An 18,635-nucleotide genomic window follows, 5' to 3' on the forward strand; every position below is an offset into this window, starting at 1 on the left:
TTTTGGGCCACGGTATGGTCAGGAAGCCGTGGATCCGTGATTTTTGTGGTGCAGGCTGTGCCCCTGGACATGATGTGTGATTTGATGGTGAGTTTGGGGTGGCCCGATGCAAAAAGCGTGAGGATCCATGAAGATCCGTTCTTGAAAACCACGTTTTTGGGCCACGGTTTCGCCAGGAAGCCGTGGATCCGTGATTTTTGTGGTGGATGCTGTGCCCATGGCCATGATGTTTGATCTGATGGTGACTTTGGGTTGATCTAGTGCAAAAATCATAAGGATTCATGAGGATCCGTGCTTCGGAACCACGTTTTTGGGCCAGGGCGTGGTCAGGCAGGCGTGGATCTGAGTTTTTTGTGGTGTAGGTTGTGCCCCTGGCTATGATGTGTGATTTGACAGTGAGTTTGGGTTGGTCCAATGCAAAAAGTGTGAGGATCCATGAGGATCTGTTCTTGAAAACCACGTTTTTGTGCCATGGTATGGCCAGGAAGCCATGGATCCGTGATTTCTGTGGTGGGTGTCTTGCCCCTGGACATGATGTGTAATTTGAAAGTGAGTTTGGGCTGATCTAGTGCAAAAATCATGAGGATTCATGAGGATCCGTGTTTTTTAACCATGTTTTTGCGCCATTGCGGCACCACGAAACAGTGGATGCGTGATTTTTTTGGTTCCTCCTACAGACTAAGATGTGGTCTACAGTAGCATGGTGTTTTTATTTTGTTTCAATATAAAAATCATATGAATTCATGAGGATCCGTGCCTCGGATCCATGTTTTTATGGTACTGCAGCGCGGCAAAGTGTTGGATCCACGTTTTTTATAGTCCAGTTTGTAGGCGTGCCTTCTAGGTGTGATTTGACACTGCATTTGTTGGAATTAATTTTAAAAAAGTGGAGGATCCATGAGGATCCGTGTAGATCCGCCTTTTATGCAGACCCGTATATTTTGTTACTTGCCCAGAACATGCAGCTGGGAATAAGCAGGCGTAGTAATACCTCTGCCTAGAGATCTCATTCATTTAGATCCAGAGGACGGACAAAGCAAAAGGAAACATGAGAGTTAGGAGGGAGGCCACAGTCCTGCTTCTCATCCTGTTCCTCACTTTAAAATCTCTCTTAAGAGGACCCCAAACATCATTCGGAATGCAGTTTTACTGGTTCTCAGGATTGTTACTACAAGTAGTCAGGCCAATGGTTGCAAAGGGAATGGGCGGGCCCTTGTATCTCCTTGTCCAATGAAGACTCAGCCAGAACTGGACTTGGAATAATTTGTGTCCTTTTCCTAACACACCCCTTATCTCTCCAGTGCCAGCTTAGTGGATCCTAAACCATTTTAAGCACCCTGGCAAGACAGAGCATAGCAGCCGTCACAATCAACAATTTTGGGGGAAACTAAAAATAAAAGCTCAACACCTTTGCCAAAAAACACTTGCTCAACAACTTTTCTGTCTGGATTTTTGAAATATTGTATACAAAAGGAGGTGCCGTACATTCTAACATAGAAATTCAGTTTCTGTGAATTCTGAAGCAAGCTCACCTAATCCGCACCTCCCACAACTGTGTGTACTGGAGAATAATTGCCCTTAGAGTCTCACACGTCTTCAGATTTCACAATACAGTTCTCTTCTCAAAACATGATCAAAATGTCTTTCTAAAATGCATAATTCACAGTGTTGTTGTTTTTTAAGAATGTGCATTAAGATAATATGAATCTCGGTACTGGTATGTGTGTGTGTATATATATATATATATATATATATATATATATATATATATATATATGCTGAAATGGAACAGAACAGACACAAGAATGAGCATTTTGTGAAACCGGCACAGATTAGAAATAATTATCTCCTCTGCCCCTACTCCAACAGCCCATGTTTTCTTGTACCTATCCCAGGTACAATATTCTCTATCTCCTATCCCTATTTTGGCCATTCAGAAGATATTGGAAGTGCTTTTTAAACTTATTCTAGTGTACCCAAAAGTAGCATTCATTTGATAGCTCTAAGTGCGGGGGGCGGGGGCGTGAATGCTGGCCGACTCTATATCAAGGAAGTCGGAAGTTGATGGAACATTTTTGTGAATTTGTGATGTATTGTTCTGTTGTTTTTGTAAGAGATGTATTGTGCTTCTTTTGTTTCTTTTTCTTTTTTCAAGCTTTAGTTGTGTGTCTAAGTGTTGATTTTAAACCAATAAAGATGATTTTTTTAAAAAAAGAAAAGAATGCAGGCTGAGTCTAGTGCACGTGCATGTCAGTGCGCACACATGATCACAAAAGGTCTGTGGGCAGCTTCACTTCTGCCACCAGTACGTTCAGCCAGACTCGTAGTGAAATTTGAATACTTAAAGAAAAACAAAAAACAGTAGTGGTCCATTTAAAAAAAAAAATGTAAATGGAGTTTGCAGTAATTTGGAATGAAGTGAAGCATTGATCATTTTGCTCTGAGAATAGGGTGGTTACAGGGACACACCATTTCTGTCCATGAAATATTGGAGAATGTGCAGCATGCAGATTTATTGGGAGTACACTTCTGGAAGAGTACAGTTCTTGTGAAGCTCAAGAAGGAGACAGACAGTATGTCCTGGCAGCTCTGTTTTCTTGAAAGAAATGTTAATACCCACTGGTTTTTTGTTTGCCATACAGGGACAAAAACAAAACCCAAAACAAAACCAAGACTGTTTGTCTGTACTACTTAATGAGACATTCCTTTGGCAATTACATTCCCAACTCCTACACCACTTTTCTTGCTACGCTGTCAGAAGTTAATATATCGACACCTCTTTTTGTTTATTGACGAAAGATCGTTCATTAAGAAGCAACGTAGAGTTTCATTTTAGCCCTGACCTTGATCTAAGGTCAAAAACTGGGCAGCAATAATAACAGAAATAAGAATAAAAATATAGAGTCATACCAGTGGATGGGGGCGGCGGAGCGGGGAACAGAAGCAAAGAATTCTGGGAGTTATTTCATCTTAGTTTTGGTAATACAGCACATGTGAGCAACCTGCAGGCTGTATGCAGCACTTAGGGGACTTCCATGTAGCCCCCATGGGTGTCTGATCCCCTCCCTGCCCCTGACGCCAAATTTCTCTGATTTCCTGCACTGAGGAAAAGCACTGTTCTGATGAAGAGGGAGGGAGACATGGGGAGAGAGTCATTCCCACATTCCTTCCTCCCCATCTTTATTGCGCTCACCAAGCACCCCTCCTCCCAGCACTGCTGATGGTGGCAAATAAATTATTAGCATTGTGGCAGCAGAGCCACAAAGGGAGGTGTGCAGGATAACTACCGTATTTTTTGCTCTATAAGACGCACCAGACCACAAGACGCACCTAGTTTTTGAAGGAGGAAAACAAAAAAAATATTTTGAATCTCAGAAGCCAGAACAGCAAGAGGGATCGCTGTGCAGTGAAAGCAGCAATCCCTCTTGCTGTTCTGGCTTCTGGGATAGCTGTGCAGCCTGCATTCGCTCCATAAGACGCACACACATTTCCCCTTACTTTTTAGGAGGGAAAAAGTGAGTCTACTAGAGCAAAAAATACGGTAATTTTGCAACTTACAACTCCATCTTTTCTGTATTATTTTTTATTTATCTTTCACATTTCTGTACTTCTGTTCCTGCCAAAGGAGCCCTGGGCAATAAACACTAAAGTGGTAAAACAATCCAATTAAAAATAAGAACCTGTTTAAAAGCAAATCTAAAACATTTTAAAAACATACATAGCATCTTTAAAATGTTTAAAACAATCACAGATCCTTGCAACTAACGATTTCAAGGTTGCCAGGAACGGTATATTTCGGCCATCAATGTCTGGGTAAGCAGGGATGTGTTCAAGTTCCTGCTCAAAGTTAATAGTAATAAAGGTTTATATTTGCCGCACCAACCCCTCCTGGTCATCCACAGCTTCCTCATATAGATCTGAGCAGAGAGGAGTATAATTAGGATCTTTGAGCTTAAGAAATAAAAGGCAAAACCATGTACAGAGTGCACCTTGCTCACCAGTGACGAACCTCTATTATTACTGAATAAGACGGTTCCAAAATACAACAGTAACTTATTTTAAGCCAGCTACATGGTGCATAGGATCACTGCTGTTGCCAGGGCAGAAATAAATCCCAGTAAAAAAACAGGCCGTTCCTTTACCAACAGGTTCAGATAATAATATTCCTTTGAGCATCACAGTATCGAGGGTACAATCCACTTCTTTACTTAGTATGCCCACATAAAAATGTGCAACAGCTATCACTGTACTTATCACATGTCAAATCAAATCAAGGCATAAGTAGCACATGCGTGCGCGCACGCACACACACCAATTTTCAGAAATTCAGGACATCATAGAGGAAATGCAGAGAAATGCATGGTTTGTCTAACAGCAAGGGCTCTCAGACGAAGAGCAGCATCAGCACTAAGCAGGCAAAATTGGGGCAAGCAACCAAGGGGGAGAGTTGCCAGGTCATATTAAACCATAATTAGCAACATACACACACATGCAGCCCTGCTTCCCCCTCCCTTATCCAGAACAACCTTTCTCTTCTTAAGTTACGCTGGCCAGCCGGCCATTTTTTCCGGCCCAGCCCCCTGTTGAGCTGGTCATGTAAGCAGGCAAGGCCACCACGAGGCCCATCAATTTCAGCCTGGTGATTGCAGGGGGTTGGGGGGTGGAATAAGCCGGAGGGTTTTTTTAAAGGCTGCTTTAATGTACTGCGGGTAGCAACAGCCATAAGATCTGTGAAAAAGATAGAAATGGAGGGAATGATGCACAGGGAGCTTTTAAAACCAGCTTGTGTTGCTTCTTGAGTCCTGTTCATTCCCCTTAGCTGGAGCACCGACAAGTAAGCTCATCACCTGCAGAGGTGGGAAGAGGTTTTTTTAAAAATAAAATAAAAGTCTCCTTCCTTTGTGTGTTGCTTCTCGAGTCGCTTGCTCCTTAGTTGTAGCAAGCATAAGTTCTGTTGGCATAAAGAAGGTTGCGTGAAGCAGAGAAATCTCAAAACCTGCTTCTTTCCAGGCATTTCACAAGGTGGCAGCACCCGCATGATCTACCCTTTGCTTTAAAGTAAAAAGCCCACCCTCCCTTCTCCCCACCCACCCTGGTCTCCTTCCTACCCATAGGCATTCTCCTTCCTAAGACAAGGGTTTTCAACCTTTTTGGGGTCATAGACCCCTCTGAGAATCTGATGAAAGCCATGGAGCCCCCTCCTCAGAAAAATGCACATAAATACATGCACACTAAGGGCAGCTGATCTTCCACCCTAGCCAGCTGAAGCCCTGCAAGTGAAGGCTCCCTCCCGTTCCTTCCATTTGCAAAGCCCAGCTGAACAGCAAAAAATAAGAGGTGCCATTTCTGGCTCAGTTCTGGCTAGTTTCATCACAAAAACAAAAACCCCTCCTCATTAACTAAGGCTAACTTGGGAAATGGCAGAAATGCCAGAGACAAACTGAATATATACACTTGAGGAGGAGTAAGGGAAATGTGGCATTGTTTTGGGGTTCCCCTGCATCCTTACATCAACTTTATGAAGACCGAAATGCCACGTTCTTGCACTGGTGCAAGCTTTTCGTTTGCATTGTTAGTTGTGTTTAGAATTTTGTAAAAAATGAAAGGCTGAATGTTCCTCTCTTCCGACCCAGGTGTTAGTGTTCAGATAATACAGAAGCTAATCAGGGTTCTAGTAATATGGAGCGCCAGGCTCCTGGTATATTATGTAGGACTGCTGACTTACATGGTGGGGAAATGCTTTGCACGCAAAAGGTCCCAGGTTCAGTCTCTGCTGGTAACTTTGGAAAGCTGCTGCCAGGCAGAGTTGGGGGGGGGGGGTGAGTCCGTGGTTTGCCTTCGAATAAGATAGGCTTTGCATGTTAATTGCTACGTGTGTCTTTTTATAGCATTGAAATGTAGGTTTGCTTACTTTTTGCATTGATGTACATGCAAGGATGGCTTCTCCAAATTGGTATTTAAATCATGGCACCGTAGACTGTGGGGTTGCCGGTTGCATGCAAGCAAACCTAGGAATTTCTGAAAGTGGGAAATGAAGGGGTTAAGGGTGAACTTGGAGAACATGAGGTTGTTGACTCTTCTTATAAGCAATAAGAAGTCTGGAAGGAAGACCTCGATGAAGTAGTCTTTTGCCTAAGCCAGGTTTTCCCTATTTGTTTCCCCTGCTGATTTGCAGAAAGCACCCCAAAGACATCGGCCAGCTGCAGTCCTGCTCCCGAGTCCCCCATGAGCTCCAGCGAATCTGTGAAGAGCCTGACGGAACTGGTCCAGCAGCCGTGTCCTGCCATAGAGACAAGTAAGGAGGGCAAGCTGCAGGAGTCGAGTGAGGCGTCCGCTTCAGAGTCCCAGTCCACAACGCCATTGCCCCTCTCTGGCCATTCATCACTCAGCATTCAAGAACTGGTCGCTATGTCACCGGAACTGGATACCTACGGCATCACAAAGCGGGTCAAAGAGGTGCTCACAGACAACAACCTGGGTAAATATCTTTTTACTGCTTCTGATTGTTCTAAGAGAACAGTTCTTTTTTTAAAAAAAGATTCTTTGTTTTTTATAAATAATGTTGGAAACAGGAACCTTTTTAAAGTCAGCTCAGGTAACTGGGTCAGAAGCAAGTCAATTGGAAACTATTCCATGAACTAAATGAAATTAATACGGTTCCTGCAAAATTTGCTTGTTACTTGATGACATTATCCAAATGCCACATATCTCAGCATTCTTTATATGATGAGTGGCTTTGTTGCTGTGGACACTAATTCCAAGATTTGGGAAAAGCAAATCAAAAGCGCCCAAGTATACAGAATCATTCTTTAAAATTTAAAAATAAAAAATGCTTCAGATCATTGCTCTTCAGTGGCTTGTGTGACCAAACTGAGTCCTGCTCCAGCTTCCTATGAGTTGCTCCACTAGCACCATTGCCACTTCTTGTTCTTTTTTAAAAAAAGAAAGTAGGAGAAACATGCAAAAAGTTTGGCATACACAGTAAACATTTAAAATGGGCCTATTGCTGTAGTCAGTGAAAAGTGAGTTCCAGGTCTGAAAGGGCTGAACTGACCAGATAGCTATTTTAGGAAGAAGGGAATTTCCTGGAGGTGGAAAACAAGAAGGTATGTATTACCACCCATATGGCAAAGAACTCCATGTGAGGTGATGACATGTGAGCATGGAGCATGTTGCATTCTATGTTGCTTCTAGCAAGGCCTCTCTTAGATAGCCATAGATTAGGTGGCGGCGTTTGGAGTACATTATCAGAGGTAGTTCCTATTGTGGCACAGTAATAGAGGGCTTGTTCATTGCTTGTGGTTCAGGGCAGATTTCCAGGAAGGATGTGGTTGGTGTCCTTCTCACAGATATCTTTCCTTTTAGTTGTGGCTACATCTCAACCACTACATTAAATGGCATGATTGTGCTTTGCCTGGGGCAGGATCCCATCATACTTAGATGACTGAATTTAGAGGGTTAGCCAGGATCACATAGGTAATGACCACTCCAGCCTCAGCTGGATTGTGTGCCTGCACACGCTAACATGGCAGTACCCACCTGATCCTAGCAATCCCAGCTGATTCCGTGATCCGCACATTACTGGAACGGCATGAGATCTAGCTGTTGTGCAGAAACAGGAAGCAACTGGCATGGATTCCTAACACTTTAGATCAGCCGTTCCCCACTGGTGGTCTGCGGACATAACCCACCCAGGGGTTCTGTGGCACCATTCACATAACAGAAACTACCATAAAGCTATCAAAAGTAGGGGGTCCATGACTTATTTTGAAAAACTGGGGGGCCCCAGTACTTACCTAATTGGGAACCACTGCTCTCGATTTCCCCAACCCAGAGGGGGGAGACCTGCTCTACAATTAGTTGGGTTGCAGGCTGGCAGCCGTCTCCATCACAGTTCACACTGCTTTGCGGGAAAAGGCGAAAGAGCCAATACTCCATTCCTTACAATGAGATCTCATATTTGTAGGCATCCCTCTGTACTGGTTATGTCACGGTGAAGGGGGAAAACTGGTAACTTTGTAAAATTAAGATGTCAGGGAATTTTATTCATGTAGAGTGGGGCAGAGGCAGATTGTCTTTGATCACTTTCTTATTACTCCTAAGACTGAGGGAGTACAGAAACTAATTTGGTATTAATAGCTATGGATATGCTGAAAAAATACATTTTTCTAAGACTGCAGAAATTGTGTATAATGTTTATCTACCCATCTTTACACAACCAAGCTGTATTGGTTACAGAAATTCTGATAACGTAGCCTAGTTGCTCTGATGGTACCAAAACCAGGTGTAAATTGGGTCCATTGAAGTACATGTCATCAGAAAATGTGCAGTTCTTGATGTAGAAATGCGGCTACCCTTTAGGTATCCTTTCTCTCTCTTAGATAATATGACCCTTTCAGAAGCTTAGCTTCTACTGTTTCCAAATGGCAGCCTTCCGTAATACTGGCTTTCCAGTTCTTAGCCAATTGCAGAATAACTTGACTGCCATCTTAGATTAAAATGTTCTATCTACTCAATGCTATTAAAAATTGTGGGACTGTACTCCAGTCATGCCAGGACCTGTAGCTTTAACTGCTCAAACTTAACATGATGGGTTTCCCATTCTGTTGGGGTGAAGTCACATCCTGCCAGTCTGAAAGGGTGATGCAGACGAGGGCCTGTAGGGTTTTGGATGCATTGTCGTTGCATGCTATATATGCAGGGACGCTGGTTTACTGTAAGTCATTCTGCAACCAGAAAAGCCAAAAGCAGCAGGTTTACTATGAGCAGAATCAATTGTGCAGGTAGAAACAATTGACTGTGGGTGCACAGATTGTGGATGCAAACTCAGCAAAATCTAAGGTGGGTCCTTAGCAATTTAAGGCACTGCCACCTGCTCCAGAAGATGTACTCCAAATTGCAAACTAGTACAGCGACAAAGTCCGTAAAGGGGAAGGAGGTGCTTGGGTACTCTGGGTGAATTGGTGGGCTGCAGTTAGGATCAGGGAGCTGTGAAATCATCCCTCCCCCCCTTCCACCCACCCAGACCCCTTCTAGTTTCAGGAACTTTAACAGATTAATACATTTTTTTCAGTTTTTTCCCCCCTATCCTTGAGAGCTAGAAGCTTGCTCACTTTAAAAAAAAAAAAAATTTAAACCGGGACTTCTCCAGAGTAGGTTGGCTCCTCTGGATTCTACACCGGAAGCCAAATTCTCAGCGTGTTTCAGAGTGTGCAGAAAACCAGGGTCCCTGATTCTGTGTCCTCTTGTGCTGCAGGAGGAACATTTTTAAAAGTGCTTTTATTAACTATTGTTCTGATGTCACTTTACATAAATCTTTTTCCCCCTCCATGATTTTTGTTTTTCTACAGCGTGGCTGACAAGCCTAAAACGCAGCAGAAGAGGCAAGAAATGTACCCCAAACCTTGCATTAGGTGTGGAACAATATTTCAATGTTTCCTTTTTGCCCTCTGTTTGCCTAAATCTCTAGATTAGCTAAGGGCGGAAGCACCTCTGTTTTGGGGCCCCTGGTTGTCTGTATCTGTCTCAGCCAAGGTCGCTAGCGGCTCTCCTTTGTTTTCTTTTTCTAGTTTAAGACCACTGTGATCACCTGGCTTAGTAAGCAAGGCTGTGATTAGGAGGAGGTGGGGTGGGGGAAAAACTGGCTTCTGCTAATCCTGCGGCAGACACATGTCCTCTAGATCCAACCCATTCTGTCTACATTTCTAAAACTCCACACAAACACTCGCACCTTAACAACATTGTGGAAATTATATGCAACGATAAAAAAGATCAAACCACATAATTGTACAGTTGAACAGAACAGCACATCACAGTATGTCATAGCAGCAGCAAGGCAGAATCCGAGTTTCCAGTTTTTTAAAACGTTTCCTGAAAGACAGCATGGAGGAGGCTGCATGGCAGGGGTGGCTAACCTGCAGCCCTCCCAGTTGTCAGGCTGGCTGAGCTGATGGGGGTTTGTAGGCCAGCAGCATCTGAAAGGCTACAGGTTTAGCCAATTCCTTTTGGAAGGAAATTCCAGGGCATCAGGGCTTTTAGAGCCAAGCGGTATATCAATGTTGTGAAATAATATAAAAATTACTTTTCATGGAATCAGAGTATTGTAAAGCTGGAAGGAAGCCCCAGGGTAATCCGCTCCAACCCCCTGCAATGCAGGAATATCAATTAAGCATCCATGACGGATGGCCTCTGCTTAAAAACTTCCTAGGAAGGGGAGTCCACAACTTCCAGAGGGAGTCCGTTCCACTTTTAAAGGTGTTTTGTTTTTTTAAGTTGCTGTACACTGCCCTGATGTTCTGTGAGATGGCAGCAAATAAATACGCTTATTTATTTTTAAAATCTTAAATATTAGGAGGGCCTCTTCCTGGTGAAGTTAGCTTCCCTGTAAGTTGGATTTTAGAGCAGGCTCTCATTGGAAGATCTTAAGTGAAGGACTGACAGGGATAGAGTGTCAACTTCATAGTCACAGGAAGCCAAGAGCCCAGGAGCAGGATCACATCAGTGAGCTTTGTACAAAAAAGGCAATCCCTAAGCCCACTTAGAGGGTTTTATACAATCAAGTAGTATGTACATTTTGATAAAGTAAAATAAGATACTCCCTACCAGTAGACCTGGGAATGACCTTTAGCCCAAACATGTATTAATTTTTAAACTAAAATTGCAATATGGGATCCACTGTTTCCCATATGTGGTACAAGTCGAGCAGCAATGTGGCTAAGGGATCTGTTCCTACAGGCAGAAGACCTCTGCTCTAGACCAGACCATTTAAGTCAGGGGTGGGGAGCTCTCCAGATGTGGTTGAACTCAAACTCCCAACAGTCCCAACCAGGGGCTTACAGGAGTTATATTCCAGCAACATCTGGAGAGTCCCAAGTTCCCCACCCATGGTTTTGAGCTCTTTTCTTGGCACAGAATCACGTTGTATTGTACCTGGAAGCTAACCAGATGCCAGCAATGACATAGTTGGCAGGTACTGTGTGAACCTGCACAAGCAGGATTTCCTATATTTAAGTAAGGTGTCCTTTCAGATGTCTCACAGGCATGATTTATAATTAGTTATGTTTATGTTAACATGCTCCTGTTGCTGAGGAGCAACATAAAAACATAAAACCATGAATAGATAGATAGATAGATAGATAGATAGATAGATAGATAGATAGACAGACAGACAGACAGAGTACAGCAAGGGTATAAGAGCAAAAATATGTAGAAAGCAACAACAAAAAGGTACACTGAGTGAAAATAGCAGTATCTTTTTAGAAGTACCTGTGGGGTGTAGAGCTTATTTGAAGGGACACAGCAGGGGTGGGGAACCTGAGTGGCCCTCCAGAAATGGTTGGCCTCTGTTGTCAGGGATGGATGGGAGTTGTACTCCTGCAACGTCTGGAGGGCAACATCCTCCCCACTCCTGGGATAGAGGGAGGAATAGGAAAAAAAATATATTTGGAAGGAGCAGCAAACTCTTGGTCAGCTGCTGCTTTAAAGTATGGTGGCAGGACTCACAGCACCTCCAGAGCCATTATCTGAAATGTAGGAGATCCCTAATTTTAGATTCTTACAGTAGTAGTCCTGTCTTAACTTCAGTCGCTCAACTGCTTGGCAAGAGACGGGGGGGGGGGCAGCACAGAGCAGGTTTTGCGTGATCATTCTTGCCTTGTATCGTTAAGCAGCCACAAGGTCATATTCTGATTAACTACTGCATAGGGGCTGAGTTTGCTCTGTTTCCTGGGTTGAGTTACCAAACTCTGCATTGAGAAAAGCCAAGTGATCGGCCTGTCTAAATTACACAAATTGAACCCATTTTGCCCAATTTCACTTAAATTTTGTGTAATTTATTCTGCACTATTCTGACTTAGCTACTCATTGAAAGGGGCACTCTGGCCACAAAGTTCTTATATCCACCAAGTCAGCTTCTGAGTTTTCAGCAGGTTTTGCCCACACACTTTTAACTATATATTTGTAGACTCCACCCCCTTTTTAATGAGAGCTTAAGATTATTCAAGAAGATGGTGTTACTTTCAGCAGTTCCGTGGAATTATAACATATACATGTAGCCACATCTCTAAGCAATGGAGATGTGCTGGTAAATACCAATATAGACTGCATTTGCACCATAAACTATGGCTTATTGTGACGTGCAAAAGCTGCAGCCAGCCTCAGGGTCCTTCCTCTCCCATGGTTGAGATGGACTTCAGAAGCTTTTCCTTTCAGTTTTTGTGAACCACAGCTACCTCCTTCATTAAGACTGTAGATCATACATTCCACTAGCTATGACTAATTTAAAGAAGCAAGTCCCATGCTTTGAAGTCAAATTTTCTTCTTCTTCTTTCTTTGTTGGTGATCATTCGTAGCCAAGCAAAATTGTCTTCCATAAACACAGTTTTAACAGTGAGTCTGTAAGTGACTGTGGAGGCCAATTCTGGACCCACACATCCTTCCACAGTGGGGACATAGGTTTCCGGGTGGGAGTTGATCATAGTGAGGGTTTGCTAAGCGTGCCTTCCTCTTAGCATATTTCTCCCTTTCATCCTGAGTTTGAGAGTCTTCAAAGCCCACCTTTGGTCAAGGCTGTTCTCCAGTTGGAGCACTCACAGGCCGGTGTTTCCCAGTTGTCGATGTTTATACTACACCAATTTGTTTTTAAGCTGAAACTGGCCATAGTTAGGGTTGAACCATGATCCCCCAGTTCCAATGAAATGGAAAGCCCTGGTCTAGTAAGCTTAGAACTTCCAAAGTTGTCATCCTGGCAGCATGTGAGGGGATAGGAGAGAGTGGTCTTATGACCGTTGTGGCTTATGCACATCATAATAGGTTTATCTTTGTGTGTGAATGTGGTCTCAAGAATAGACACTGGAGATCACTTGGTGAAATTGCTTGGCAGGAGATTCAGGACAGTCTAAAGTTCTTCACACAGCACAGTATTATATTTTGGATCTCACTGGGCAAGCAATGATGTCTGACTCAGATAATTTTGAAAGGGGCTTGTTTGTTTAGGACATTTTATAATCAGCTTCATGGAAAAAAAGTTGTGTGCAGAGTAAACCAACTCATGGATAGATAAGGGAAAAGATCATCCGTGCAGAAACATCTCCAGGTAGAGCCAGGGAAGACTCCTGTCTGAAACCCCGGAGACAGCTGCTGTCAATCAGTTCAGGGGATGATGAGAGGTGGACCAGTGGTCTAGCAGTATATGCCAAATTTACAGCAGTAGACTATGATGGTTAAATTTCAGAGGCAGAGCACCACTGAATATTGGTTGCCGCAGAACAGTAGCAGGAGAAGAAGACTATTGCCCTTGTGCCCTGCTTATGGGCTTCTCCAAGGTCACTGTAGGAAACAGGGTGACAGGCTGGATAGGCCTTTGGTCTGATTCAGCTAAAGGGTTATTTGTAGTTACTATGGGGTTTGAAAAGCAAGCCTTGTGGTCAATAAGGCATAGGTTGCTGAAACAGCCAGCCAGGGGTACAAATTCCAAGTGGAAATACGGTTTTTCCTCATGTAAAAAAGATTGCTGCACAAATTACATCGATGGGGTGGGATGGGCAATTGGAGGAGGTACTTCTATCTCTGCTGTGCCTTGTAATCTCTGCCCGCTTTCGAGACTCTTGCCTGGGATCACCAACAAGGGTAGACGGAAGCATCCCAGTAATTATGAAATGAAGAGCCTTTATAATTAGCATGTTGCCAAAAGGGCAGAGGCGGTTGCCATTGTTCCCAGGCATTGGAGCTAAGCCTTGAGCTTAAAGCAGGGTTATAAGGGAGAATTGTTCACTAGGTATCTTTCCTAAAGGAAGATACATACTAAATTCCACATGGCCAGTAGCAGAAGTCCACCTGCACTGAGAGTTTAAAAACACTTGCAGGAGAAATTATTAGCAGATTCTTTGGAAGGCTCCAAGGTGAGCATCACTGGGGTCATTGATTGAATGGTTTCGATTAGCTTAATGGAATGGAGCTGTTATGGAGTCCAGCTGCAGTACAGTTTGAGCATCTGCTGTTCTCTGAGTGGCAGGAACCAGTGATGGAAACACGGGTCGGAAATCGTTTCAATCTGCTTCTGCTCCCTGTTTCCATTATCTCCGTTGTAGGGTCCTCACCTTAAACAGTGGGAAGTGTTCCCAGCCAGGGGAATCAATCCTTTAATTTTCCCAGCTGAAAACCGAAACCCAGTAGCTTAGAAAGCATTGAAGGGGAAGCCAAGACCACCCAGATTAATTAGAAACTCGTGAAAATTTGGTTGTTCTTTTACATCCGCTTGTGGCCTTGGAAGTTTTGTTTGGATGTAGCTCTTTTGGATAACATTTTCTTCAGATACCCTGGAGCTTGAAGCAGGAAGCTCATGCCCATGAGGCTGTCTCTTAGCTATTTAGAGTTTATGGGGACTGCCACAGCTCAGGCCTCAGAGTTCAGGTGTAGAAAGAAATAAGATCAACCCCTCCAATTGGCAGGCAGTATTAAACCTCTCACTTGCCCAAGCAAGGTCTAAATATTTGGAGCCTGGCCATTTGGTGGATTTCTGTCCTACTTTTTGATAGGAGTCCTAAGAGCTGCTCACAACTTCTAAGTTTTAAGCACCCCAGGTATGGATTTTGGTACCCTTTGTCCTGACCCCGACACACTTTCACATATGCAATCATGGAGATGCTTGAGCATGTCATTATCAAACTTCCATAGCTAAGTAAGGATGCAGATGGGGAAAGCATGGGGAGAAGACGTGCATTCATGTAACTAAGGTTGATTAAAAAGCACCATGTACATAGAATCATAGAATTGTAGATCTGGAGGTACCACAAGGGTCATCTATTCCACCCCCTGCAATACAGGAATCTTCTGCCCAACATGGGACTCAAACCCACGACCCCAAGATTAAGAGTCTCATGCTGTACCAACTGAGCTACCCTGAAGAGCACTCTATAAGTGATAAATAATAATAATAATACCAAAAATAACATTGTCTTGGTTCATACAAAACACTAGACCAAACTGTCTTAGTTCTCCTGTTGCTGCACTGCCATGGTTTGGCCTGGCATTGTATGTGAACTCAGGCCTGTGGTCTGCCTTCCCCAAACAAGCCACTAGCAATAAACCAAGGACACACCTTGTTTGCAGCCCATAGCTGTTCAGATCAAGGCAAACCATGAGCTTGCGTTGACACACACTGAACACGAAGCCAAACTACAGCTTAGCTCTCCATAGAGTAACTACATGCTTGCTCGATCTCACTAAGCTATAGTTTGGCTTAGCATTAAGTAAAAATTAGGCCTGTACATGTTATCTGCATACCAGCCCATTATTCTCAGGAGTGTCAGGTGTTCAATCAGTGGACAGAAGTTCAAATGCACCCAGACTGAGAATCCTAAGGGCAGAAAGGATTTCAGGCATGCTCGCTTCGGCAGCACATCTACCAAAACTGGAACAATACGGAGAAGATTATCAGAAAGGATTTCAGGCATCACCAAGTTTGGTGGTGAAGTCATTGGATCCTCTGGCTTTTATTTTACGTGTTCAAGAACCGAATCAATCTGAAATGAGTCAAAAGCGGAGGCTCTGACAAAAACAAATTATTCTTTCTTTCTCTTTCTGTATCATGACATGGGAGTCAGAAAGAACACTCCCTTAATGTAGAAAACAAGCACACCAGGGCAAGACATTTATTGCAGGCGACACCCTGATGTGCTGGCTCAGTAAATTCCAGGAATTCTACGTGGAATATAAAATGTGGCCAGCTCCCACCTTCAATGTGACATGGTGCAGTTGGGATTTTTTAAAATTGTAGAACAGCTTTCGGTGGGTTGAAGGAGTTGCGGATTCCCCCTACAAACTGCCTGCACCTCCCTAGAGGTGGTCCTGCGCCACCTCTCTATTCAGGAGAAGCCCAAACGGCTTAACTGGCATGGTGTTCTGTTCCTTAATGACATTGGGCCCCTTTTGCTTTCATGTATGTGTGTGTTTGTGTTGCCTTCTCCTATCGCATTGTCTTCTCTCTCCATGGCACAAATACAACTTGATGTTTGGCTTCTTTGCAGGTCAGCGTCTGTTTGGGGAGACAATCCTGGGGCTAACACAAGGTTCAGTCTCAGATCTGCTGGCACGTCCCAAGCCCTGGCACAAGCTGAGCTTGAAGGGCCGGGAGCCGTTTGTTCGCATGCAGCTATGGCTCAACGACCCCAACAACGTGGAGAAGTTGATGGACATGAAACGCATGGAAAAGAAAGGTAATTTCCATCATGCCTGCAGCTATGCACATATTTCTCACCTTGCACGCCCTTGGGGTCTGAACTTGCAGTGACGGACCAGACACAATTATCGCCACCAGTTCGGACTCCATGATTATATTTGTGAAATTATTGCCCTGACATGCATCAATTATTTTTATACTTGTTTACGTTGAATTGCATTTTCCATTTTACCAACCATTCACACAGTTTGGAGAGGTCCTTTTGGAACTCTTACAAAATCTATTTTTTTAAATGACTCTGAACAATCTAGTATCATCAGCAGACTTGGCCACCTCAACACTTAATTCCTACCTCTAGATCGTTTATGAACAAGTTAAAATACCAATCCTGGGGGCGGGGTGTTTCTGCTTCTACATCTCTCTATTCAGAGAATTGTCCAATTATTCCTACTTTTTGCTTGCTGCAGCTTAAATCAGCCCCTGATCCACAAGAGAACCTCTCTTCTTACTCCTTAACTGCTAAGCTTACTTAGGAGTCTTTGGTGAGGTACATTGTCAAAAGCTTTTCAAGTGTCTTTGGCACTTCTGTTTCGACCCGCAGTGCTTTGGCCTCTCTGCTATTCTGTGCCCAGGCACACTCACAGTGCCTAGTTCCCCACCACCCCCATCTGATTCATTCTGAACCAGACCCTCCTCAGCTCCTGTCTTCTACCCCCCCCCCAAAAAAAAATCATTAGTTGGGAATGTTTATCCTGACTTACCAAAATATTAGCATACAATTTATTTACCCCAGTGGCTTAGAGATTGGACACAATGCCTTACCTTTGCTGTAAACACCAGGACTTGAAAATAAGCCTGGGGTAGACAACGTGGTCCACAGCATCTGAAGGGCACCGCATTAGCTACCCCTGGAATAACCTACAGTACAGGTTATTGAGCAGGTGGGAGACTCAACACGGACAGGCTGCATTGCCAACTATACCCATCTGTAAAATGGCTATAATGAGTTACCTTACACCCCGTTAGGACCATTGGTCCATCTAGCATCAGTGCTGTCAACCCTTACTGACACCAGATCTACGGAGCTCCGGGGCAAGTCTGCAACCTGACATCCCTTGAGCAGAAATTGAAAACTGGTGTAGCAAAGGATCTATGAATCCTGAGGTATAAGGTGCAAAATTGTACCTCCGCCAAGAACTCACCAGGTGACCTGGGGGCAAAACCTCAACACGCCTGCCTCCAAAGTAGAGATATCAATACTTGCTGGATTTCTGTAAAGAATACGAGAAAATGTATGTGAAGCACTGCACATGTTGTTGTTACTTAGTAATTTAATAAACTTAGCTGTGATTTCTGCTGCCTCCTCCCTTTCTCTCTTCATTCCCTGGCTAGCAGGCAGGCAGTCAAGGGCAATTTTGCCAATTGGCACATGCTACAAAGCAAAGGGCAGTGCCAGCCAGCTCCCCAGAGGCCCCAATTGCCCACCATTTTAATCTCAAAAATCGGTAGAGCCAGGGCAAGAGTGACCATGGTCTCTGCCAATCTGATCCTGGCTTTGGTTTATGATGGCTAATAATACATTTATATCCCACTTTTCCCCCAAGGAGCTCCAAGTGCCATACATGGTTCTCTGCCCCAACCCCACTCCAATTTCAGTCCATTTCAACCCAGTGAGGTATGTTAGGCTGAAAGACGGTGGCTGGCCCAAGGTTGCCCAGCGAGCGCTATGGCTGAGTGGAGATTTGAACCCTGGCACCCCAGGTCCTAGCCCAGCACTCTAACCACTGCACCCACACTGCCATACGCTTACCAATCTGTCCTTTCATACATGCCGGCTCTCCCAGTTGCTTGGCTTTGTGCCTAAAATGATCCCTGTGGTTTCCTTTTTGTCTTTCAGCGTACATGAAACGAAGGCACAGCTCGGTCAGCGACAGCCAGCCTTCAGAGTCTTCTTCGGCGGGCATCGATTACAGCCAGGGGGCCAGTCCACAGCCGCAGCATCAGCTAAAGAAGCCGCGAGTCGTGTTGGCCCCAGAAGAGAAAGAAGCTCTGAAGCGAGCCTATCAGCAAAAGCCATACCCATCACCAAAAACCATTGAGGAGCTTGCCACACAGCTCAACTTGAAGACCAGCACCGTCATTAATTGGTTCCACAATTACAGGTAATGTGCTAGGGAGCCTCTGTTGATTGCTCTGTCACTGAGTGAAGCCTGGCAGTCTGCACCAATGGCATCCCAATTATGAAATGCGCCCCCCAGTGGCGGAGCTTCATGCTCGGGCACCAGGGGGCAGAGAGCAGGCGGGGGCGTGACTGGCACGCGTCCCAGGGGTGTGGCATGTCACCTGCGGGGGCGTGGTGCCTAGTGGTCCAGAATTTAGCCGAACAGATGCCCCTGGTAAGCTCCTTAGCAGAGGAAGTGGAAAGGAGCCACTCTCAATCCACTTGCTCCCAGTGCCT

The 18,635-nt window shown here is 44.3% G+C and overlaps 1 protein-coding gene across 15 annotated transcripts in view; it reads left to right on the forward strand.

Annotated features, from left to right (window-relative positions):
- Window positions 1-18,635, forward strand: part of CUX1 (cut like homeobox 1) — a 276,461-nt gene that overhangs the window by 222,468 nt on the left and 35,358 nt on the right. For 8 of the 15 annotated variants that reach the window (XM_083479155.1, XM_083479159.1, XM_083479161.1 and 5 more), the window contains 4 exons: window positions 6,176-6,478; window positions 9,351-9,413; window positions 16,026-16,214; window positions 18,075-18,339. The exons of 1 other annotated variant lie outside the window; for it this stretch is intronic. In XM_083479155.1, the coding sequence (XP_083335281.1) occupies window positions 6,176-6,478; window positions 9,351-9,413; window positions 16,026-16,214; window positions 18,075-18,339 (820 nt within the window). The remainder of the gene's footprint in view (window positions 1-6,175; window positions 6,479-9,350; window positions 9,414-16,025; window positions 16,215-18,074; window positions 18,340-18,635) is intronic. 6 more of the 15 variants (XM_083479160.1, XM_083479151.1, XM_083479153.1 and 3 more) reach the window with 1 other exon arrangement.

Source organism: Podarcis liolepis (assembly GCF_965112155.1).
Source record: "Podarcis liolepis genome assembly, chromosome: 16".
Taxonomy (NCBI): domain Eukaryota; kingdom Metazoa; phylum Chordata; class Lepidosauria; order Squamata; family Lacertidae; genus Podarcis; species Podarcis liolepis.